Genomic DNA, 24493 nt, shown 5'->3' with positions numbered 1-24493 from the left:
CCTCTAGCACATTAAAACAATTGCATCCTTTCAATGGCATCTACTAACTTCTGGGCAAAATAAACATGCATCACTAGTACAACGATGGGTTTTCCAGCAGACAAAATGAAAGTGAAGTACAGGCATAGGCTATGTAATTACCAGGGCAAAAACAAAAGAAAATTGACACAATAACTACAACAATGTGATGGGCTTTAAATCATCTAATTGTTAATAATAAAGTATCTCCCTACATGTGCTCTGTAAACAAGAACTAAAACAAGACCAAAAAAAAGTAGTAAAATGATGCAAACCAGATGGAAAAAATGTGATCAACTGTGGTTCGCGGATCTTACATGGACCAATGTATAACCACTGCATACTGCTGAGTTTCACAAAACTATGCGTGTTACCTCTATCCAGGTCAATGTAAAAGTAGAGGGGTGTATGCTATATTCATTCCCAATCAAGTGAATAAACAGGCATATTTTGCGTGACAGCTGTGGTCTTCTTACCTTGCAGCATACAGCGATAGGCAGATTCAGAAATGGCATAGATGTGCGGAGGCATTTCATGGCGCTTCTTCCCTCTGTACATTTCAATAATGTTTTCTGAATAGATGGGCAGGTTCTTGTAAGGATTTATTACCACGCAGAACAATCCGGAATAGGTCTAAAGAAACAAATTGTAATGGGTTAGTTAAGGATCGTTGTAATTTAAAACTGCCTCATCTCAAGATATTTTAATATTGTTTGATTTTGAAAACATGTGAAATAATCACTTTACGATTTTGAAAGTTACAAAACAAAAGCATGGATCCAATTAATTACTAATTATGTGGCCCTCCTGATGATTAAACACAGCTCCCGTGATCCTTCATAACTAAGTTTATGGAGCAGGGACCAATGGAGGGGAAATCCAAAACATCTGGTGGACCACAATACCAGCCAGCAAGAAACCTAGGGTAAACCACTGGAAACAGGAAAGTTCAAGGTATGGGTGTATTTCAATTTGTTTAGGGAACCTGAGGGCACTCAGTGCAAAATGCTTGCCAAGTTTGGAATTCGGTTTATGCGCCAATGCAGACTTCTGCCCAAATCCCAACGACCTTATGTGATCAGCTCAGCACAGGCCACTGCTGCTTATAGTGGCCAACTAATACACTAAATGATTGTCTGCTCTCCCTTCGGGCAATCCAGTGGATATGAGCAGCATCTACCAGCCCCCCCCAACCCCCCCCTTCAATGAGGCTGCCAAGCCCCCTGGGAACCAGTCCGCTACTGCATGCCTCCATCTCATTGCCGGACGTTTAGAACAGTAACTTCGCCACTAAGCTGATCACAGATCTCCGCCATCTGTGGGCATCCCTACCGCTAGACTGCAAAACATTGCTGACCTGACAAGAGGATAGATTTCAATAAGCAAGATTCACATTTAAATTATACTTAAAAATACAATCAGTCTTTTCAGAAACACATCATTTTTTAACATGCACCCTCAGCTAGCACTTTAAATGGTACTCTAAGCTGCCAATGTACACGTTTCAAAGTTACATCTCTAATATCGAACAACCACCAAGCATAGCCTTTTACTCTCACAGCCACCACGTCCCTTCATCTCACAACCAGACCACTGCTCTCTCCTAGCCATGCATTATCCAACTGCATTCAACTTCCACATTGGGCCACTCTTTAGCCCAGGCCTAGCAATACTTCAGGGAATGTACTATTCTCCATCTTCCCAATGATCATAAATTAGCAAACCCGGTTAAAGACCTCTCCCAATTCTACTAGGCTGTTCCCAGCATTCCAAGGCCATAATGCATGCAAACCAGTTAAGAACATTATAAAAACATTAGCAAGACTTTGCATCCACCTCACATAGGATATTTGGCTCTGAAACCAAAGTATAGAGTTGAACGTCTTCATAACTGACTGGAAGTCAGTGGAGTGTTTAAAGCTGGAGGCAGATGCTCTTTTACACAGGTTGAGGCATATCCATGCAGCTTGATTTCCGTTCAATATATGGAACTCTGTTTTAGGAAGACCAGTTCATTAGATCAATGCAGAAGGAAAATGCAGTACCTTCCGTTGCATGCAGAGCTGCGGTTCGCTTCCGTCAACCAGGGCCTAATGGCCAAGTCACAGTCAAATAGAAGACACATTTTGTTTTACCACTGGGATTGCAGCATTGCCCAGAGACCATGGTTTTATGAATGGCAGAGGAGGGTGTTGCCCTCTGTAGCCTACTCATTTGAGATTGGAAGTTTCACCTCATCCTGAAAAATACATTGCTCCAAATGTCCAGAAAGGTTGTGCATTTTCCAGGTCTGCTCTCCCTCTGCGTCACCCACAAACATACTGAAGGCCACATTGCTCAACGGCCTGTTACAGCAAAACACCAAAAAGTGAACAGGATTTATGCCATTGCAGACTCATCTTATCAAACGTCCGATCAATGGAAGTGGAGCAGGCTGCTGGACATCGAAACAAAACCTGAAGCTATTTAGTCACCACCATTTCCACTGTTTTCTTACAATAAACTTGAAGTCCAGCAGTAGTTTCAGGAGGTCCTTGGGACAGCAAAGGTTATTGTTAGAAGAAAGCCAATGACGTCAAGTTTAAGACATATCCCTTAAAAGCAGCTCTGTGATGTCAATGGAAACCCTTAAAACTGACAACTTGATCACGATGCTGTAAAGGGTTCCAATTACACTAGATGCCAACACCTTTATTCTAGTTGGCAAAGATTGTGCCAGGCACATCAGTCCCAGTTGCACCTGTTTCTTTATACCGGTCAGAGTTGAAAGTTGTGTAAGGGCCAGATGAAAATCAGTGCAAATGAGAGTGAAAGGGTGTGCTTTTATGGCCTTTTGATCACCGATGTCCTATAGACCCTCAAAACTTGATAGTGGATTGTCCTTCACTCGTGATACAGCAGGCAAGGTAGCCTTTCATGGGACCTTTGACCCTTTCATGAAATCATCTCAGATTCGGATTAGGGTTAGGGTTTGCTCCCCTCAGTTTGGAATGGCCAGTTCTGAATTAGGTACATTTGTGGTACAGGAGTTGCTCATCAAGAACAGAAATGGGGAGGTCTGAAAAATAGGTCTGCATAATGACAGAGTGCTCATCAATTAGATTAAAAACTATAGAAAATCCTTCACTCTGAACAGTGTATGATGGGAGAGTTTTATTTGGGTTTCTGGTGTCTGATCTTTTACGCGGCAAGAAGGTTGGTGTCTATAGTCATAGTTGAGGTCTGCCGACCGAGATCTGTTGCCCAGAAAGAGTAACGTTATTTTAGATGTGTTGGCATGGTTCGTACTTCCCGCAAGTTTGATTGTAATGCTACTTCCCTGCTCATCTGGTCATGGTGGAATATCAGAGTGGACAAGGGCTTGGTTTTCATAAGCGCCTTGGCTTTAAGGGCCATCAATCTTGCATGTGGGGAGTCTTCAGCAAATCCCCAGAAAGCATTTCATGCTGTGTGGGGGAACATTGGAACTGTATACTGAGGAGTAGTTTAGATGATACAGAGCGTGAGGAAATATTTCCGCAGCACCTCTGCTTGGGCATTTTTGCCTATGGCTTAGTACGTTTCACTTAGCACATTACAACTCTCTGCTTTAGATTGTTGGCAATAGCTGGTATTTTGCACCATTAATTTTGCTCCTGGCCCCACTTGGTCAGGGTCCCAATTTTCGTTCGTTTTGGACGTGTAGCTTGCATTTTAATAGTTGCTAAAAATTGGCAATAATGTAACCACACGGTTGTGTGTTCATTTGCTCCCTCGTGCAATACTTTTACATTTCATAAAAAAGTGAAAAAGGGACATTTAAACACGCCGACAGTGCAATAAATCAAGTTAGACTTTTATACAATTGCATTCACGCGATTTTATTCAAATTCTGCGCTAATGCACAAATAAGTTGAAAAAAACGCAGATAGCAATGTGCGTGAATAAATCATGCACGGAAGATTTGCCATACAAAGGGAGAGTTGAAGCCATAGTTTCAGGGCAAGATGGCGGATGCATTCTTGCAAGAACAATTGACGCCGACAATAGAGGTCATCTATGTAAGTAATCTCAGTAAACTGATCATAGCAAGATAATGCGTGATCTATGATTAATGCATAAAGAAAAACAGCCATGCACATAAGGTAAGCTTACTCCCGGAATCCTCTGACTAGGGCTGAATCAATGAATTCTATTTGCACTCCTGGTTACTCCAGCCTTTTTTGTAAACTTATCAAAGTCATCATTACACAAAAATAAAACCCAACTGCACCTTGTACATAACCTAATAAAACCTTTAAGATTCTCTAGGTCAGTCCCCCCCAGGTCCTTCATTCCCACTTAGGAAATTCGATGTCTATGTGTACATAATTTAACAAAGTCCCCTGAACAGTGAGGTTGTACAATGTGCCTCTGTCCAATTTTACAGAATGTGCTTACACCCAGTGCCCCAGATACGTTTTTGAAGTGGGAGTATTGCACTCAGTAGAGCGAAAATAAATAAATAAATAAATAGGGGGGGGAAGTCTCATTCCCAAAGGTAAGCAAGTAACAGTGTGTTTCAACTGTAAGCAGAAATGTTTTTCTAATACGCGATTCTTTGTACCTAGGTATTCAGGCACACAAAACATGTTTACGTCTTCAGATGAGGCAATAATAATGTCTTCCAGTGGCTCTACATGTACTACTGGTCCTAACACATCCAAGGAGCTATGCAGGTGAAAGCAGGGGTACAAGATCATAGTTGTCCATTTTCTTATTTTTTGTTGGAAGTATTTGTACTCCCTGGTTTTCTTTTTTTTTTGTCTATTTGTAGGGAATAAAAGTGGCAGATCTCTTCGCTCCTCTACCTCCAACTCACTCAGGGTCAGTCGGTTTTCTAAGAAACGAGCTGGGGGTAGATCTCTGTCTTCAGCTGGGGCCTTCCTCTGGAACAGCCTCCCTGCCACTCTAAAACTTGAGGAGAACCATCTCCAGTTCCGGAAGCACCTCAAGACCTTCCTCTTTTCTTCTGCCTTCGCTCCCCCTCTCCCCTGCTGATCTGTTCTCTCTTGGCACCGTGCACCTGGCCACCCTCTGTCTTTTGGGCTCAGGTACCTGTTCATCCCGTCACCCTCCCGCACTGCCTCCGGGCCACCCCTTGCACTTGGGTCTGTATCTGTACCCATACAGCCCCACCTTTTTCTTCCTGCACTTATCGGACCTACCCAGTCTGCTGCCTTAAACCTTGCAAATTGCTGGCTGCACTACCACTATTTGTTGCCTTTATTATTTATTTATTATGTATCTGTTTCTCCTCTGCTTTGCACTTTCCACCTCTCCCCCCTTCCATGCACTTTTCCCCTCCCCCTCTCCCATGCACTTGCGCGTTCTCAATGTCACTGGCCCTAGTAAGATCGCTGTTTTGTTCTCTCCTGTTCCCCTCCCTTGCCTTGTCGCGCTCTGAAACACTTGTGTACGAGCGAGCGCGATAGAAATAAAATATCAATCAATGTATAGGACTTATTTGGAACGATAAGTACTTCTCTCCCAAATATCCAAATAGTGAATAGTGGTCAAATAAAAAGCGCCCCACCCCACTTCTCTGAACTCTTCCCAGCCTCCCCCTTCAAAGTCTTCATCCGTCAACACTTATAAATATTTCTTGTGGGCTGCCCTCAGCAAGCATCTGTTCAGCCCTCTTAAACCATTGGTCTCTGATCTTCCAGGCGACCACTAAGTAACTTGCCCTAGCCTGGGTCACGCTAGGCGAGACATCAGCCGAAAGAAACATCATTGCCAAATCGGTCGCTTATTACAGTTTTCTGTGAGCGGTTTACGTGTCTCATCTTCTGTGCCTCTCAAATTTGGTACAGCAGTAAAACTGTGTTAAGGTTGCATCCAAACTACGTCCACACTGTATAGTGCTGTCCCCCTTTGGCATCATTGAAATCTAACATCAGAGTCTGCCCGCGCCAGTACAACAGTTGTTTATCTTGGGCATTAGTTTGCCTCCAGAGAGGGCTTTGGAAACTCGTCCAATCCAATGTGAAAACCGCTTTCCGTTTCATTCTGGTCCACTTTTCCTTTTCGGGCGCTCTTATTTTTGTAATTTTAGATTTTTAGTGCAGCCTTCAGGTGATCCGCTTGTCTGGCATAGCTGGACAATCTCCTCGATTAGTAGATTTAAAACAGGTTGTTGAAGCAAAGAGGATATAGAATCGCAGGGCAAGAAACAACCAGCTAACGACATGGAGTGACCAAACAACCGAATGCAATCAGTTCAATAACAAACACGTATGCGTATACTGATACTTCTCATGTGTCATGTTTATTATTGACATTTCACTCTCGTCACGTTTATGCTCACTGCCAATTGCCTATGGCACCTGGCCACTACTAACCCGCGCTGTGTAGTGGATGAGGAGGAGGACGTAGGGCTCATTAACCTTTATGTTGCGTATTATCTCTACCTTGCTAATCCTCCTAATTGCCCAGTCACCCTTGTATCACTCCAACCAATATGAACCCATACCACCTTATAGATGACTCAATACGCTGCACGGAAGGCACTTTCACCCCAGCAGGTAAAGGTCATGCCTGACTCGGATGCCACAGGCACTTCCCTCTCCCATGCCCCACCCCCTTCCTACCCAAAGCTTCCCCATTCCCGCCACTACTATTCCACAAATGTACCCAGAATAACTCCAGTGGCATCGCCATATTGAATACCAAAATTGACCTTGAGGAGACCAAATCACCACCTTGTGTAATACTGCCCATACTTCTATATCGCTACCTTGTGTACCACCCAGTCAGTGCCTGTTACTGGGCCAGACCACACAGATGTTACATCAAGGTGGAATGAACACAGCAAGCTGCACCTTCAGGCCTGCCTGGCAGACACACACTCTAAAGTAGTAAAAAGAAGACCTGTGGGGGAATCAAATACATACAACACAAAATAGGCGGGGCTAAACGTCGGAATGGACGAGTAGAGCACAGCCTTGAGTATACATGGTTTTATTGCACTGCAGAGTAGACGCGCGCAGTCTAAATACCAATAATTTCACATTAATTGCTTCTAGAGGTTCTTACTGTTTATTAGGAGTAGTTACTTCGACCTCTGTTTTGTCGAATTCTGCAAGTCGCAGGAAATGTGTTTTTTGAATGGGGTGGGAGGAGTTTATCCCCATCCATATTATATATGTGTTATGCGAGCTAACGGAAGTCGAATTCACTGTAATCATAATAAACGGGCAATACGTTTAAGTGCAGCCATTGTTCATCTGGCCCGCGTTGAAGCTAGAGCTAAATCACAGATGCATGGGTGTAAAACCGGTTAGTAGCATCACACGCTAAGAAGTCAATGAAGTAGGGGGACCAGAGGTTGCGGTTTTGCCGGGACTGTCCGGCAGGAATGCACAATCTCGCACAGAAAGAAATGCTGCATTTTACCACTTAAGACAGTGTCAGTTTGTGACAAATTAATATGTGTGTCTTTAAACAATAAACACTTAACCTCCCCCCCTTCTCCCAAACGCTACTGAAGTGTAGTGCCTTGACAGCCGCTTTCAAGAGTTAGTCCTACGTTTATATTAGTTGCCCTGTCCCGGTTTTTTACTTTAAAATCTGGTCAGCTTAAAATGAAGCCACATAAGGAAACCAAGATTTTGGGGAAACAAGCATTTTACATAAAACTCAAAATTATGCAAGCAAAACCTTTTCATAGATGTTGGATTGCCATTTATAAGAGTATTTATTTTGGATCCGAGGAGGATCCGAGCACTTCAGCTGACTTATTGAGAAAATATGCTGCCAACAGCGCTCCGTTTAATGAGCACCAGTTAATAGTGAAACATTTCTTTGAACTGGTCACTTCTGCATGTGCACCTGAAATTCAATACAATTGATCCGAGTATTTCATTTGATACTCTAGCAGCTTTGGCCATTATTCAAAACGAAGTGTTAAACTAATGCCGTGTCAAGCACAAATAAACCATTCCTCAGTGAGTAGGAAAATAAACGGGCCGATCTCGCTCCAGAACGTGGACACAAAGGAACCAAACGATACACCAAAGATTGCCATCCGAAAAAACATCCGTTGATTCTGTGTTGTAAAGTTTCTAGAAACCCTTTCATTGGGCGAGGTTTTCCCAGCATCCTTCTAATGGAGAGGTACATGGGGATACTCCAACAGGAAAGGAGGGCATAGGACGAAAAAGCCTGAAATGGCTCATCCTGCCACTTTGGTCGTTTTTAAAGGATCACTTTTTCTAGCCGACATTACTTTCACAAACCCGGCAAAATTATCTCGTTGGATTGCTTCTGCACAGAAAATGTAGCACCAAGTTATGAGATTCTCTGTGCAGTCATCACAGACATCTCCCCAAAATTAAAGTTATGGTGAGGTCACATCACACGATCCTGACCAGATGAATTGAAATGACAACTAACTTTATGGCATCACACGAAATGGCATACAACCACCATTGGTCCTGATAAAAAAAATAAAAAAGATGAAGTGCATGCTACAAGTACAAAACGAATAAAATATGTACGTTTGAAAGGCATGCTTCAGGGGATAGCATATGAGTGCCAGATGCAAGATTTATTTTATTTATTGTGCATTTGTTAGGGTCTTCTACAACAAGTAAATTGTGTTTCAAAGCACCCACGGGGCAACAGGGACGGAACATGGGATTGAAAACAATATATACGCTGGAGGATAAAAAGACAAACCTACTAGGCCTTGTGAGTATTCAGAACGTGAAAGTGCAGAGAGAGAAGAGAGTAAGAGGGAGTGGGTGGTAAGTGCTGGACTGTCCGTGCCTGTGGGTTAGCAGCAGATGTAAGTGCCCAGTATAGTAAGTGCTAGAGAGCATGGAGTTGCAATAAGTAGGTAAGTGCAGGCCTACAGTGGCGTAGGCCAGTGGGTTCTGAGGCAAGTGCTGTGTGTAGGCAGATGCTGAGGCGATTTGAGTGTGGGATGCCAGGGCGCCGGAGGACACATAAGGGCCCTGGTCACCAATAACAGTGACTGAGATTAGCAGAGGAGCGAAGACGTGAAGGAGGAGGTGAAACGAAAAGTCTTCAGGAGCTTCCGGAATTTGAGGAGGTCCGGCTCAAGACAAAGAGGAAGGGGGAGGCTGTTCCATAACAGGGAGCCAGATGAAGAAAGAGATCGGCCTCCGGCCCTCTGTTTAGCAAAACGCTTTACACACAGTTGGTGCCAGAGGAACGTAGAGGGGTCTAGAGGGAGAGTATTTAGTAAGAACAAGTTGCAGATAGCATGGTCCCCGGCCGCAGAAAGCCTAGCGTATGATGCAGAGGAATTTGAAATTAATCTGTGCAGCAAATGGGAGCCATCGAAGCGTTTTTAGGGAAGGAGAGATGCGGTCCCTGGGCTTGAGCCCACAGGGGTGTTGGTCTGGAAAAGATCTGGGGCTGTACTAATGTTGGGACTGTCGGGACTCGGTGCTAGCTAGCATTTTTGTTTGTAGCTCCTGAGCATCTATCCGGGGCTACAACCAAAAGACCCAGGGCTATTGCCACCTCGGCCCCCCCCCTCCTAGCAACACCTGTGAGCGCGAGGATAATCTTGCTGCCCTATTCTGGATAAGCTGGAGGGATCGTAGAGAGGAAGAGAGTAGATTCAAAGAAAGCTGTTGCAATAGTCAAGCCTTGAGAGGACTAGGGCTCGAGCAACATTAAGCTTTTGGGGGAAAGTGAGAAAAGGGAGAATTCCTTTGAGAAGGAAGAGTTGAAAGTGGGACATCTTGGCAATGTCCTGAATATGAGGGAGGAAGGAGAGAGGAGTCGAAGAGGACTCCAAGGTTTCTGGCTTCAGATGAAGTAGAAGGGGGGGAGAGCCCATAGAGGATGGCCAGAGTGAGGGGAAGAAAGAGGGAGCAGGGGTCCCAATAGTAAGGTTTGAAATCTTGGTGGCATTGAGGCAAAGATCGTTGGCAGTGCACCAGAAGTGGATGGCAAATAGGCAGTCCGGGATGATGGAAGAGGTAAGAGGATCAGCGGGATGTTAGAAGAAAAGTTGTGCGTCATCTGCGTAACACTGGAAGTTAGGAGAGAAGGTGGAAATGAGGGGTGCCAGTGGAGCAAAGTACGTGTTAAAGAGCCACGGGGGACACTGAAGGTGGAGAAAGAGGTATGGGGGAGAAGGTGCCCAAAATAACCTGGGATTAACAGTCACTTAGGAAGGAGATCAGCCAGTCCAGTGCCTGCTCTGGGATGCCCTGGCTATCATGCAGCCGTTTTATGAGGATTGAGTAGTTGACCGTGTCAAAGGCAGAGGAGAGATCAAGTAGAATGAGAATAGCTGGGGAGTTAGAACCTAGAGATGCAAGCAGTTCTTCACGGGTTTTCAGAAGGGCAGTTTCCTTGCCTCTGGATGCTAAGAAACCAGATTGATGTCGTGGAGACCGCAAACAAGTTCAGTATGATAAATGAGTTTGGGGAAGGGCAGTTTTCCCACGGAAGGCAGCGACAGAGATGGTGCGGTATTTGGCCGGGCCGGTGGAATCTTCTGAAGGTCTTTTCAGGAGAGGGTGCACAATGGTGTGCTTGAGGGAGGAAGGGAAAAATCTGGTGGCGAAGGAGTGGTTGCAGAAATAGGCAATTGCAGGGACAAGAGGAGACCTTCATGGAGCAGACAACTCTGGTGAACTCATCAGGTGTGACAGGGGAGAAGGAGGGAGAGGAGGATGGAGGCTGGGAGGCAAGGGAGTGGAGGAGGTGTCGGGGGAGAGGGAACCAAGGGTGCCCAGAATGGCCTGAGTTTTGTGGTGATGTGAGTGGCCAATGTGTTGCAGAGGGATTGGGAGAGGAGGGCTGACAAGGGGGCTGCGGATGGGCTGGCTAGTTCCCTGCAGATTTTAAAAAGAGTTCATCCGAGTTGTTGGATGCACCAGAGACCCGCACCTGTATGTGAGCCCTTTCCTTGGCGCAGATGAAGTCTATATTGCCTTTGGAGCAGGCGACAGGGCAGTTTGTCAGAGGGTGAGCCAGAGGCCTGCCACTTCCATTCTGCAGCTTTTCACTTGTGTTTCAGGGCTGCTAGTTCAGAGTTGTTAGGGGCAGGGTTCAGGCAGATCCTCATGACTGGGGCAAGAATGTCCAGGGTGTTGGTAATGGCCAGATGGAGGTTGCTGAGAGCAGAGTCAGTGGTGGAATCTGGGGTGGAGGGAGAGGGTGGGATGAAGGTAGATGTGAAGGCAGCAACCAACACTCGTTTCATCGGACGGATGTTCGTGAATGAGGTGTGATCAGAGGGTTGAGGGGGCCCAGGTGAGAGGAGAGTAGAGAAGAGAATGGTCTGATCAGGAGAGAGGGGTGAACAGTGGGGGGAAAGGGAGAGAGATCAGATTGGATGAGGACATCCAGAGTGTGCCCAGAAGGTATAATGGAGAGAGATGGCGATGTGCAGAGGTCATGAAAGAGAGGATGCCGGGATGGAGGAGTCCAGATGGATGTTGAAATCTCCCATGAGTAGTTAGGAGGAGGTTTGAGAGGAGCAGAAGTCAGCCCTTTCAGAGAGGAACGGGGTGGTAGAGCCAGGGGGCTTGTAGAAAGTGGCATTGGTTAGAGAGGAGGAGGGATAGATAGATAACCAACTTGCAGACCAGGCTTTCAAAGGAGGAATCCCCTAAATGGGTGTCCCCACCTTTACTTCACCAGGAAAACTTCAACACCTACTTCTACATTGATTTTGTCTGCATTTGGTGGGAATCGATATGGTAAAGGGTAGCTGTTAGGTTTGGGGCTAAGGAGGGGTGAGGGGGAAGAATGTGGGATAGAAAGGAAAGGGGGAGAGGTACAGAGGGTCTCCCCCCTGTAATGGCGTAGTGAATGTGTGGCAACATGAGACAGAAGAAGTAAATGTATGAAGAGGTAAAAGTGAAAAAGGGAATGTATGGCGAAGTAAATACTGAAGAAGTAAAGACATAGATCCTCCTAAATGGTGCTAGACAATGCATTGCAATCACTTTCTTGCTCGGTCCCGTAGGACAGTGCTGGTGAAGAAAAGATTACACTGATGCTCCTGTGTCTGGAGGATGTGCCTTATCCTTAAACTGTCAAATGTATCAAAATATGCAGTATACTCTTAAATGTTCTGTGTCATTTGAACTGGGGTTAGATGAAACAAACAAGTTACTCTCTTACCTGGTAACGTTCTTTCAAAGGGATGGTCCGAGAACGTTTTCCATATCTATGACAGTAATCACCGCAGCACAGCTGCAGTGATTACTGTCATAGATATGAAATACGTCGGAGGACCCAATCCCCTCGAAATAGTATTATTCTAATACTAAGGTTGCAGTATTAATACACCTGGTGAATGGCAAGCTGCAATTACCATTACAGTAGACTAGCAAATTGATATGGTAGTGTATAAACATGAGTCGAAATTGGGCTTTAATCACCGGGAGCAAAAAGCATTTCCTGGGTATCGGGCCTCACCAGTTAGGCAGGAGCTACGTCTGGGGAACCAGGAGTCAGACCATAGCGTGCAGCTAATGTAACATGAGAGCAAAATTCAAACATTAACTTTTTGCCCATTCAAATATTATACTATTTGCTTTAAATATCCCTTGGTCGTGCCCTTTATTCTCCTGTAAAGACATTCCCAAAACTGCACAGTTCATATCGCATACCTGTTTGTGCTTGGCACCACTTTCCTGAGGAGTCAAGTTCAGCTCCTGGTAGCTGATGGCGTTAAGCTAACCAGGCTCCCCTAAGCTATAACCAGGAGTTAAAAAGCTCTCAACTCCTGGTAATTTCGAAACCCGGATAGATGTGCCTTCATTGAGATTTTAGGATAACAATCCTTGTGTCAATTGAATTATATTCACTAAAATAATGTTTCTTCAATTCCTTGTACAGTTATTATTGTCCATTTCCTGGTTACTTAGCTTCCTGTTTTGTATATAAACCATATAGATGCTCAAACACATGGGTTATATACACAACTCATGTACACATTGATATATATGGCCTGATTCATAGAAGCGTTTTATTGTGGCACAACGCCATTGCAAAACGCTCTGTGAATCGGGCCCATAGTATTTATTTTAAGAGATGGCTTAGCCAACACGTGCTTTGACCAAAATGGTCTTTGTCAAGGCAATCGTTATCTAAAACTCATTAAAACAAGTCCCTGTATCAATTCACAAATCTTTCAATTGTGATGAAGCTTTGTAGGTAATCCTTAATATGTTCCTTTCATGTTCAACAACAGAAGTCTTCAGACCCTCAATTGAAGGATTACAGTGTCTATATCATTGTGTATTTAGAAGAGTAGTTCCATTTATGTAGTTAGAAGTCCATTTAGTTGCGAAATTCACCCAAGGGTAGTTATCCTAAACTCAATCAAGGCCCATGTATACCTCTACCATATCAATTGGCTTATCTTTAAACAGCCGCTTCTCTGGGAGTCACCTCGATGACGTCTGTGAAACCCATGATTGTGGATGAGGAGCCCTTAAACCAACTCTCTACACCAGCGAATTGAAAGCTATAAGAAGAAAATAGTTATCAAACTAGGAATCCACCTCTCCCATAGCCATTGGGAGGTCAGCCTCACTAGGAAAGGCTAAGACCCTTGTGCAAACCAGATCAGATGTTGGAAAGCATGAAAAAACTACGTCGACAGTTCACCTGCTCAAAAATACAACAGAAAGAGTCGACATGGTTTAACTTGCAATACCAGCATCAGACAAACGGAATGACCCATTTCCTTCAATCAATAGCAAATTTTAAAAATGAAATTTTTACAGAAAGTGATTTCAGGAGTATTTAATGGTGGATTTAGGTCCTCGAAAAGGAAACGCTATTTTATATCATTTGTGTGAACCTGCGTCTTTAAAATTAAAAAATTAAATAGGTATTTAACTAATGTGATTTGTTTTTGTAAAAATTGATATTGTATTGATTCAGTATGATTTAAAAAAAAAAGATTTTCATCCAACTGAAGGGATTGCCAATCCACCACAGTATCAAAATGTGAACAAAAACTACAATATTGTTTTGAGTGAAATAAAACGCGCTCATTCACTGCAATAGAGGTCTGAAATTCTGAAAAGATTGACCAAGCATAAAGCAGCATTTCCAACACCCAGGAATTGGATGGCAACTCTACCCAGACACCTAACGTGTAGGTGGGAGCCTGCCGCATTCACCAAACAAAATGATTTACAAGTATCCCTCGCGCTTTCTGAAGCCAGCCTCCATGTTGGCCCCCACAGGTAAAGGAAAGCTAGCAGGACCATCAGGAAGTAAGGGCACAAAGAGAGTATTTAAAAAAAAACTGCTAGAAATAGTAATTCATACCTGAATAGCTCACTTCAGAAGGCATGAAATGTGCGGCAGTGTTCCTACCCCAATTGTAGGCAAAAGTAGCTTGTAGTAAGTTCAATCCAGCAAACAGTATGATTGCACAGACTGCCCATACCTAGGGATGTCCCTGTGTGCAGTCACCCAGAGCACTGTGCTCATGGAGGCATTGCAGGCACCAGTTGCTATGTATATACCAACTAATAAAAGTGGGTTTCAGGGAGAGGGGGTGCTGAGCTCTTTCCTGCTTCTCCTCAACGAGGTTGTGGGTCACCTTCTCATCCCCCCTATGAGACCCAAAGACAAATCCTATCCCACACCTCCAAATAATGGCTCCACATCAGGGCGCCCTACTACTAATCACTTTTTTTTTTATGTACGAGCATATTAATTTGCAGGCTGTTTGTAAGTGATGGATCATTTGAATAACTATTGTTTCCTTCAAGACAAAGTTTTATCTTTTAAGTGATAAGAGCTGCAATAGGGGCATTTTTATTTTTAAAATACCCAAAAGGCACATAAAGTTACCCAATAGCTTTGCGGCTACCCAATAGCTATGCCTTCTTTCATGGCACTTAAAATATGTCGAACAGAAATGGCTTCAAACGATCGCCCTTATTTAGCCCGCCAAAAACTATTTTTTTTATATAAAAGTCAAATTTTCCTCCCATTTTCCCCCAGAAGCTTACTGTCTCCAGAGCTCTTGTTCTCTCTAGGCTGGACTACTGCAACAGCCTATTTCCAAATCTGCCAGCCTCTACTCTCCGCCCTCTGCAACTCATCCGAAACAGGCCTGCGAGACTTGTCCTTGGCCTCAAGCCCAGGGATCACATCTCTCCAGGACTGAAATCTCTGAACTGGCTCTCAGTGGCGGCGAGGATCAAGTTCAAAACCCTCTGCATTGTCCACAAGGCCTTCTGGGGCCTGGGGCCTCAATAACTTCAACTCCCTCTCCCTAAATATCTTCCTTCTCGAGCTCTTCGCTCATCCGCTTCAAACTCCCTCAGGGTCAGTCGCCTCTCCAAGCAACGATTTGGTAGTAGATCTCTTTGTTCGGCTGGGGCCTCCCTCTGAACAGCCTCTCTGCCTCTCTGAAAATTGAGAAGCATCTATGGTTCAGGAAGCACCCCGAGACCTTCCCATTTGCTTCCGCTTTCTCTCCTCCACTCCCCTGATGAAATACTGGCTGAAACTGCACTGGTCACCTGGCTACCCTCTGTTTCCGGGCCCAGGTCCCCTCCCCGCCAGTTGCACACCAGCACTGACCCCCTGGCAACCCTTGCACTCTGTGGCTGTTTCTGTATCCCTACTATCAGCACTCAACACCTGCACTTACCTTTGCACCTGCCACCAGCTGGCCGCTCTTATTTATTTGTTTTTATTTATTTATTGTTTATCCCATCTACTGCACTTGCCCTCCCCATACCCCCTCGCACTTTTCCCCTTCGCCCACGCGCCTGCACTTGCGCGATCTCAATGTCACCTGGCCTAGTAAGATAGTTGTCACGGTCTTCCCTCTGTTCCCCTCCCTTGCCTCGTCGCGCCTTGAAACACTTGTGTATAGGTGAGTTATAAATGCCTTATCATATCAAGCATGCATTTGTCAGACAATCAAAAGCCAACCAGATTACCTATTCACGCATTTATTTTGTTGTGTCTCGAAGTTTTCAAAGTACACCTACAAAACCCAGAGGACATTTTTGTATTCTTACACTGGTGGTCTTCCATTCGAGATCGGCGGAATAATACTAGAATCTTACTCTTTTTGCTTAACATATTTCTCTGAGGACTTATAATTGTCCAAGTGTTTCATCTATTTAAAACAGATTATTGCTAAAATGCAAACTTCAAGGGTGAAGAGGGCAAGTGATTGACAAGGTCCAGGGATTTAGAAAGAGGTTTTCTCTCGCCCCGGCACTGTGCTGACTTTGTTAACCTGTGCAATCTCACTATATCAAGACCTCCCTGGTAAATGGGCTCTGCTCAGATTACACAGTAAAGCAATCCTGCAGAGTTACTTTCCTTGTTCTATTCTAAGCCCAATGACAGCCCTTGGGTCCTTGGAACACGAGGCAACAGCAGGCGACAAATCTAGCTTTTCAATTAAAAGCATTGTAGAGAGGCAGATGTATACGTTATCTCTAGTGCCGCCCCTCACTGTATGTGACACCAGGTATCATCCCAATACTGCATCGAAGATATGCAAGAAGTTATGCACTCAGACAACAGTAGCGAAATGTACCCGAGCAGTGACGTGGTGGAAGGATGTCTGTATACACCACTGAATACAGAAGAGCTATAAGTGAAATCGGACAAGAGCAAAGTGACGTCATGAAGAGAAGACATTAGGACGCACTGAAACGATATACGAATACTCAACTAATTAAGATGTAACTGAAGTGACAAGAAAAGTGCAAATGCGAAGAAATCATACACACTAAGACGATACGCAGGAAGAGAATCAGCAAAAGTATATAAACAGAAACGCAAGATAGATGAGACATATAGAAGCTTGCTGCAGGAGAAAATATAAAGTGAGTAAAGCAGCCATGATGAAAAGATGGATGTCGACTTTGTATAACTAATAAGCAATAAGCCTTGAAGGGAGAGACCAGAACTGCAAAGCTGGGAAAAAAAAGCTTTGTGCGAAGATCAAAGAGTATCCGTTTGGTCTCGGATCAAGAATGCCACATCAAGAGGCAATTGCAAGGCACAAGGGGAATGAAAGAGGATAAGCTACATACACATGACATATTACTCTTGGATTAAGTAAAAGGAGAAAAACATTTGGAAGTGCCAAGCATTGAACAATTAAAGACACAGAAAGCATATGCAAGACGCAGCAACCTAGTCTCCATAGGCAAAAAGGAGTAATAGCACCCAGCTTAATTGAATTAAATAACACTAAATAAAAGGTTGAAATTAACAAAATCGTGGTCTCCTCACACGTGGTGCAAGACTCGAAAACAAGGCCTATTTGTTAGGTTCCAACTGAAGATTGCGATGTATCTACACTACCTTAAAAGTCCCAGTAAAGAGAACAGTCAGCAAGGTCAACTACAGAGAAGAAGCCTTGTCTTAGAACCAAACTGATGCGAGATGGTAGACCAATTGACCAAGCAGGCAGTGGTCCGACATTGTTCCCCGCACCTGGGTTTCGTTTTGCTTACGTGCTGTTAACGAGCTCAATATTCAACGTTGGGAGAGAATGACAACCAATCATGAGGGCCTATGTAGTGGTGTACCATACATTGTTGCACAAGTCAATCTGTTTTTTTGTGTTTATTATGAGCCTATACACAAGTGTTTCAAGGCGTAACGGGGGAACAAAGGGAGGACAAGACAACAATCTTACTAGGCCTGGCATCATTGAGATTGTGCAAGTGCGCAACATGAAGTGCAGGGGGGAGGGTACAGGGAGAAGTGCACCCAGAGCAGCAGGGCACTGAGTTAAGTGCAAGGAAGGCAGGGAACACAAGGGGCAATCCCAGCCCGTTTGTGAAAGGTTAGCCAGGCGACAGTGCAAGTTGGGCCAGGCTGGAAGTGCGGGGGGACTGGTCAGAGCAGGGGGGGCCTGGTGTCCTGTAAAACTCACAGGACACTGAGCAGCCAGGCAGCAGACGGAGCAGGAGCAAGGGAAGGTTAGCTGGGGAGAGGGAGCAGGAAAGAAGAGGAGAAAAGGGAGATCCTGAAGAGCTTCTGGAACTGAAGGAGATCCGGCTCAAGGCAGAGAGAGGCAGGGATGCCATTCCCGAGGGAGGCACCTACAGAGGAGAGAGAGATCTACCCCCATTTTCTGCTTGGAGGAGCAACTTACCCGCAGAGAGTTAGAAGTTGACGAGCGAAGGGCTCTAGGAGGAAGGTACTTTGGAAGAGAGAGTTAAAGGTAGTGAGGGCCACGGCCCCAGAAAGCCTTGTGGACGATGCAGAGGGGCTTAAACTTGGGGAGCTGGTGGAGGGATTTCAGGGCCGGAGAGATGTGGCCCCTGGGCTTGAGGCCAAGGATACATCTTGCGGTCCTATTATGGCTAATTTGAAGAAGGCGGAGAATAGAGATCGGCAGATTGAGAAAGAGGCTTTTGCGTTAGTCCAGCCAGGGCTGTCGAGACAGTGAGCTTCTTGGGGAAGGTAAGAAAAGGGAGAATACCTCTGAGGAGGAACAGCTGTAAATTGGCCATCTTGGCAAGGTCTGCGATGCGTGGAGAGAAGGAGAGAGTGGAGTCAAAGGTTTTTTGCCTCCGGCCAGAGTGAGAGAAGAAATTCGGGAGCAGGGGTCCCAATGAGAAGTATTTCAGTCTTACAGGCGTTAAGGCAGAGATCGTTAGCAGATAAACAGGCAGGGATAAACGAGGAGGAGGAGGTTGAGTACGAGGGAAGCCTGAAAGCGAGCTGTGTCATCCACATAACACTGAAAGTTAGAGGAAAAGGTAGAGATCAGGAGGGTAAACGGGCCAGATAGGCATTGAAGAGCCAGGGGGAGAGGATAGAGCCCTGGGGAACACCGCATGTGGAGATAGAGGTGGTGGACAGGCAGGACCCAAGCTAAAAGTGGGAAGGTGGGTCCAGGAGGAAGAAGGTCAGCCACTCCAGAGCCTAATCCGTTATGACAATGGCCCTGGGGAGACGAGTAATCGGGATGTTGTGGTTGACCGTGTCATATGCAGAGGAAGGGTCGAGGAGACTGAAGACAGAGGGAGAGCTAGAGTTAGGATTAGAGAGCAGATCTTCACAGGTATTCAGGAGTGCAGTATCTGTGCCTCTAGCTGCTCCGATGGTCATGGAGACAACCAGCAGATTCAGTTTGGAGGGTTAGCTGGGAGATAGTTAACTTCTCCAGCAGTCTGCCCAGGAAAGAAGTGAAAGAGATCAGGCGATAGTTTGCCAGAAAGGAAGGGTCCGCAGAAGATAACCAATGTTCTCCTTAATGGTTCTGGGGGAGCAAGGGGGCACCTGTTTGGATGAGACTTTCATAGACCAGACTTGTCTGGAAACATCTTCAAGTGTTACAGGAGAGAGGGAGGAGAGAAGGAGAGGAGGCCAAGGAGGGTCTGCGAGAGGTGGAGGGAGAGAAGAGACAATGAGGAGAGTGCAGACAGGAAGTCCTGGGTTGTCGTGGTGAAATGAGAAGCAGAACTTTCATCTCGGATTGAGAGCCCCGCTCCTGGTTCCATGAGGCCACGAAGTGCAGCTGAATCCTCCTCATCCTCAATCTCGTGTGTGGGATGGCTAATAGGACCGCCGCCAAGAGACCCAGGCGATGCTGGTACCACCATGCCGAGGTCACTTCTCTGCTGAGGAGGTGGGTGGTGGCCCTCTTGATGGCCGAGATCTTGTCGGCCGACGGAAATACCGCCTCGGAGCACCTGTCCCAGAGGAGGCCCAAGATTGTCGGAGTCGCGTGGGCTGCAGCTGCGACTTCTTGAGATTGAGCGAGAAGCCCAGATCGTGCAGTGTGTTCATAAGGGCATGGGAAGAGTGGAGAACCACTTCCGGAGATGTAGCCCCGACGAGCCAGTCATCAAGATATGGGTACATTGTGGAGGCCCTGCACTCTGAGGTGGGCTGCCACCGTATTCATGAGCCTGGTAAAGACCCTGGGGGCCGAGTTGAGGCCAAAAGGAAGGACCTTGTATTGAAAATTGTAGCCCATGATCCTGAACCATAGGAAAGAACGATGGGGCTGCCAAATCGGGATGTGTAGGTACGCCTCCTTCAGATCCAGGGAGCACATCCAGTCTCCCTTGCACAAGGTCTCTGCTATAAAAGCTGGCGAAACCACCTTGATCTTTTGGCAGGAGTAAGGAGAGGTTGAGGGTGGAAAGGTCCAGCACAATTCTCAGGCCCACCTGGTTCTTCTTCTGAATGGTAAAAATCCTGGAGTAAAAGCCCAAGCCTCGCTGGGAGGCTGGGACTTTGTCCACTGACTGGCTATCTACAAGCGACCGGATCTCCGCCAAAAGAGTTGCTGTCCCAACCTGTGGGAGGGGAGGAGGGAGGAGAGGCTGGGATAGGGAGGCGGTACTCCGTGGATACTACAGAGAGGATCCATGGGTCCGCAAAATTCTGGCGCCAGAAATGTGCGTTAAGAGCAAGCATGCCCCCCACTGGAGACACATGGACACGAAGGGGCGTATGTCATGCCTTCTTTCCCTTGTAGGCTGTCGCGGAGGAGGGCGACTGGAAAAAGCCCTTACACCCCCCCCCTTTTTTGTTGCTTGCGCCGGTTCTGAAACGGCGAGCAGTCCGGCTGCCTGAATCTCCATTGCTGGAAGCCGCGGAACCCTCCGTACGTACGACCCCTGTCGGAGCGCTGCTGAAATTGGGTGTACGATTTGGGCGTGGTCTTAGTCAGGATGGATAAAGACTTGGCCGTTTGTGAGCTGTTTTTCTTTTTGTCCAGCTCTTCGTCCATGGAGGAGTGGAAGAGGCCCCCCGCCCCCTCGAACGGTAGATCTAATATGCGATCCTGGACGTCCGGGTTGAATTTTGTTGCCTAGAGCCAGGGTGCCCTTCTCGTGTCTGTGGCGATACAGATGGCACGGCCAGAGGTGTCAACATGGACCACAGTGGATTCCATGAGGTCATGCGCCACCATCTTGGCCTAGGCCAGCCCCGATTTAAAGCGTGATTGGCTCAGAGTAGTGAGTTCCAGGAGGAAGTCTGCATTTTCCCACCATAACCTTTGGTTGGCGGCAGCCAGCATGGCATCGGCGTTGGTCTGACAAAAATGCAAGGACGCGTTGGAATAGAGCTTCGTCCCGTATGCCTCCAAGATCTTCTCCGCCTTGCTAACAGCGCCGTAGGACGACTGAGGCTTGGAGTAAAGTGATACTGCAGCGATCACCGAGGAGTGTGGCTGAGGATGGCCGAGAGCAAGAGTGTATCCCCTTCCATCTGCCTGTACTTGTCGTCCACGCGTCAATTGACCGGCTGGGCTGAGTGGGGCTTGAGCCATCCCTTCTTGGCCAGGGAGACTACATCTGTTTGCAGTTGAATCCCTGTTTTGGCAGAGGGTCGTCGCGTGAGGACTTCAGCCAGAACCCCCCCTCTGCCGGCTGCTCAACCATGGGCTGGGGTAGGCCCAGATACTCCGCCAGCCCTGCAAGATGTTCGTGGAAGGCTCTGGCTGAGGATGTCATATCTGGACCCTCATCCGTATCCTGTGGAGGAGGAGTAGTTGGCGCTCGAGGCTGGGGTACAGGGACCGCAGGCGGAGGCTGAGGGGGGGGCGGCGGAGGCTGGTAGGGAACCACCCGAGGCATCGGCTGGGGAGCTGGAGGCAGCGACTGCGCCGGGCAATGGGGCGCCGGCATAGGCGCTTGTGGTGCCGCTAGCATTGCGGGGAGGACTTCCGTGATGGCGTCCTTGAGGATAACCCCCCCTATCCGAGGTGACTTCATGAGGCCGAGGAATCTCTCGAAGAACCCCTCCTCACTGGCAAAGAGGTGGCAGGGGGTGCTGACAGGGTAGCTGGGAGCTGCTTGAGCCGCTGCATACCCTGCCGATATGGATGCAGTGGGAAGCTGCCCTGTGCAAAAGAGGGATAGGCTGTAGGCCATGTACCTGATTTGAGGCCACTCCCATCTTGACACTTGTTCTTCACCGAATTCCTGGAATGGCGTTGGACGGGTGCCTCCGTCTAGCACGGCGGCCATCTTGTTGAGCTGCCTGCCACGTACCTGCGACGTGGTGCTCGGCCCGCTGGGCCCAGCCTCCTCCAAGACTCTTGCATGTGGATCACAAGGCCTGCCTTGCTCCTCGGGCATAGGCCCGGTAGGTGTTACACCCTCGACCCAGGGGTCGGTATAGCTGCATTTAGGCGCCCCCTCAGATGTATTGCCGGTACTAGGGCATAGCCCCTCGGCCATATTGCCGGTACAAGGGCGTACCCCCTCGGATGACAATCCGGTACAAGAACCTTCCAGTCCCTTAACACTAACACCAGGAGGATCCAAGGATCCCTCGTCCCGAGGGCCGGTAGCTGTAGCAGCGTCGGTGCACGTGCTGTTATAAGGACCTGACCGGTCCCTCCGGCGCTGGAGAGTCCCTGGGAAAAAGTCTCCTTTGCGGGGTGCAATGGAGAATATCAGCCCTACCTTGGGCTTGGCTCGATGTTTCACAAAGCTCTTGAGGTCCTCTGGAGGAGATTTCTCAAAGAGCTCCTTCTACCTGGCTAGTCTGTTCTTCAGCGCTTTCGAGGACAGCGAGCCACGCGCTGACAAGCTTTCCAACGGTGGTCTGGGCCAAGGCAACGTAGGCAGAGGGCGTGGGTGTCTGAAGTTGGGAAGAGCCTGTTGCAGGATGGACACCTGCTGAACCCTGTGGAAGTCGACATGCGCCGGGGAGGAGCGGGACCCCTGAGAACCGAGTATCTGAATGATAAAAAGACAAAGAATAAGTATCCGCGTGGGGAATTACATGGCCGAAGCCAAACCTAGGAGCGCTGGTGAATTCGGCCTGTTCCTGCCGATGCGGAAAAGGGGACTGAGGTATGGCAACGGAGGGCAGAGTCAGGGCAGCACATGCTCCCTGGGCCGCACCCCAGCGTGCCTCTAAATTTAAAGGGGTAGGAGGTTTTTCTGGTGAAAAAGGATCCGTCTCCGGTCCTTTGGAAGGGACGCCCATACAGTATGGAGGAAAGAGGACGGGATGTAAGAGTATGATAGTGAAAGAGTCGCATAGTTGCTAAAAGCCCAGTGGAGTCAGGGGGATGTTGAGATCCTACCCAAGGAGGAGAATCTGAAAAGGTAGAGGAAAGGAGAAAGGAAGTGAGGTCAGCCCATTACGAGAGGAAGAGGGTGACCTGGCCAGGTAACCTGCATGGCCTGCAGATGGTGGCCAAGGTCAGAGAGAGGCCAGGTGAGAGAGAGCCAGCAGACCAGGCATTCAAAGAAGGAATAACACTGAGTTGGGATAATGGAAGTAGGGATCCACTCAGGAAAGATTAGGGCCACTCCGCCTCCAAGCCTGTTGGACCTGGGCTCGCAGAGGATCTTGTACCCCTCGGGGAGGAGTGTGTCAAAACTTGTGACAGAGCTGGCCTTGAACCTGTTCTCGGTAAGGGCAAGAACATCCAAGTCCAGGAGTTCAATGAATTGGCAGATGTCAGAGAAATGTATGACAGCAAAGCGTGAGTTGTGAGTAGCCACATGGAGAAAGTTCCGGGGAAGAGGGGAGAGGAGCCAGAGAGGTGGAAGGAGGAGGCGGGAGAGGAGCCAGAGAGGTAGTGGATGGCAAAGGAGCCAGAGACGTGGAGGACGAGGGTGGCCAAGGAGCAAGAGCGGTAGAAGAAGGTGGCAGAGTAGCCAGAGAAGTGGTGGAAGGATGAGCAGGAGAAGGAAGGAAGTTGATGAGGGGAGGGAGGTGCCTATCAAATAGCAGGAGATTGGGCTGAGGGCCCTGGACTATGACGGTGTCATTTAGATAGACATTAAATGACTCTAGAGGACTGGAAGGGGGACAAGAGGACCTCCCACCGGGTGCCACCATTAATGGCAGAAGAGGAGGAAGGAGAGAGAAGTCCGACCATATGAAGGGTCCCATAGGTCGGGCAAAGGAACAACAAAGAGGATGTCAGTGAAGAAGCACTAACATAGGTGTCAGCAATGGGAAAGCCTGGATTGGAGACCAGGGTGTCCTTTTTGAGCTTCTTCCTTCCAGTCTTAGTGACAGGAATAGGATAGGAGATAGAAAAGCAGTCAGAGAAGGTGGGGGAAATGGAGAGCACCATAATGGGTGTGACAGAAGGAAGAGACAGGTCAGTCTGGAGAAGGAAAAGAGAAGGAAGCACTGCACAGAGCTATGTCCCACAGGGTGCACAAGGAGGGGATTTGCAAAAAAGGTGGGGGGGGGGGACAGCAGAGTGCAGACGGCGACAAGCAAGGGCAGCAACAAGCAGTGAGTGGAGAAAGTGGTGGGAGCCAACCAGGCTCAGCTCAATCTAGAGAGGAAGAAAAAGGCCAGGAGGGCAACAGTAGTGATCATAGCAAAAGAGGGACCCTAGAGAAGAGGGCCTAGTGGATACAGCAAACCATGTGCAAGCACACCCAGGAACATTCGCCTAGCGCAGAGATGCAGAGAATGCAGGAGAAATGCAAAGAACAGTGGTAGAGGCCAGTACATTCACCTAGATGGAAAAAAATCCAGAACAAGCAGGGGAATGCAGAGT

General features: G+C 47.3%; 1 protein-coding gene across 2 annotated transcripts in view; it reads right to left on the bottom strand.

The window, feature by feature from the left end:
- Nucleotides 1-24493, bottom strand: part of MYH10 (myosin heavy chain 10) — a 1173511-nt gene that overhangs the window by 1066541 nt on the left and 82477 nt on the right. For both annotated transcript variants that reach the window (XM_069654592.1, XM_069654593.1), the window contains exon 3: nt 495-651. In XM_069654592.1, the coding sequence (XP_069510693.1) occupies nt 495-651 (157 nt within the window). The remainder of the gene's footprint in view (nt 1-494; nt 652-24493) is intronic.

Source organism: Ambystoma mexicanum, chromosome 3q, assembly GCF_040938575.1.
Source record: "Ambystoma mexicanum isolate Mex_15411 chromosome 3q, UKY_AmexF1_1, whole genome shotgun sequence".
Lineage (NCBI taxonomy): Eukaryota > Metazoa > Chordata > Amphibia > Caudata > Ambystomatidae > Ambystoma > Ambystoma mexicanum.
Note: the sequence above shows the minus strand (reverse complement) of the source record. Positions and strands in the feature narration are given on the sequence as shown.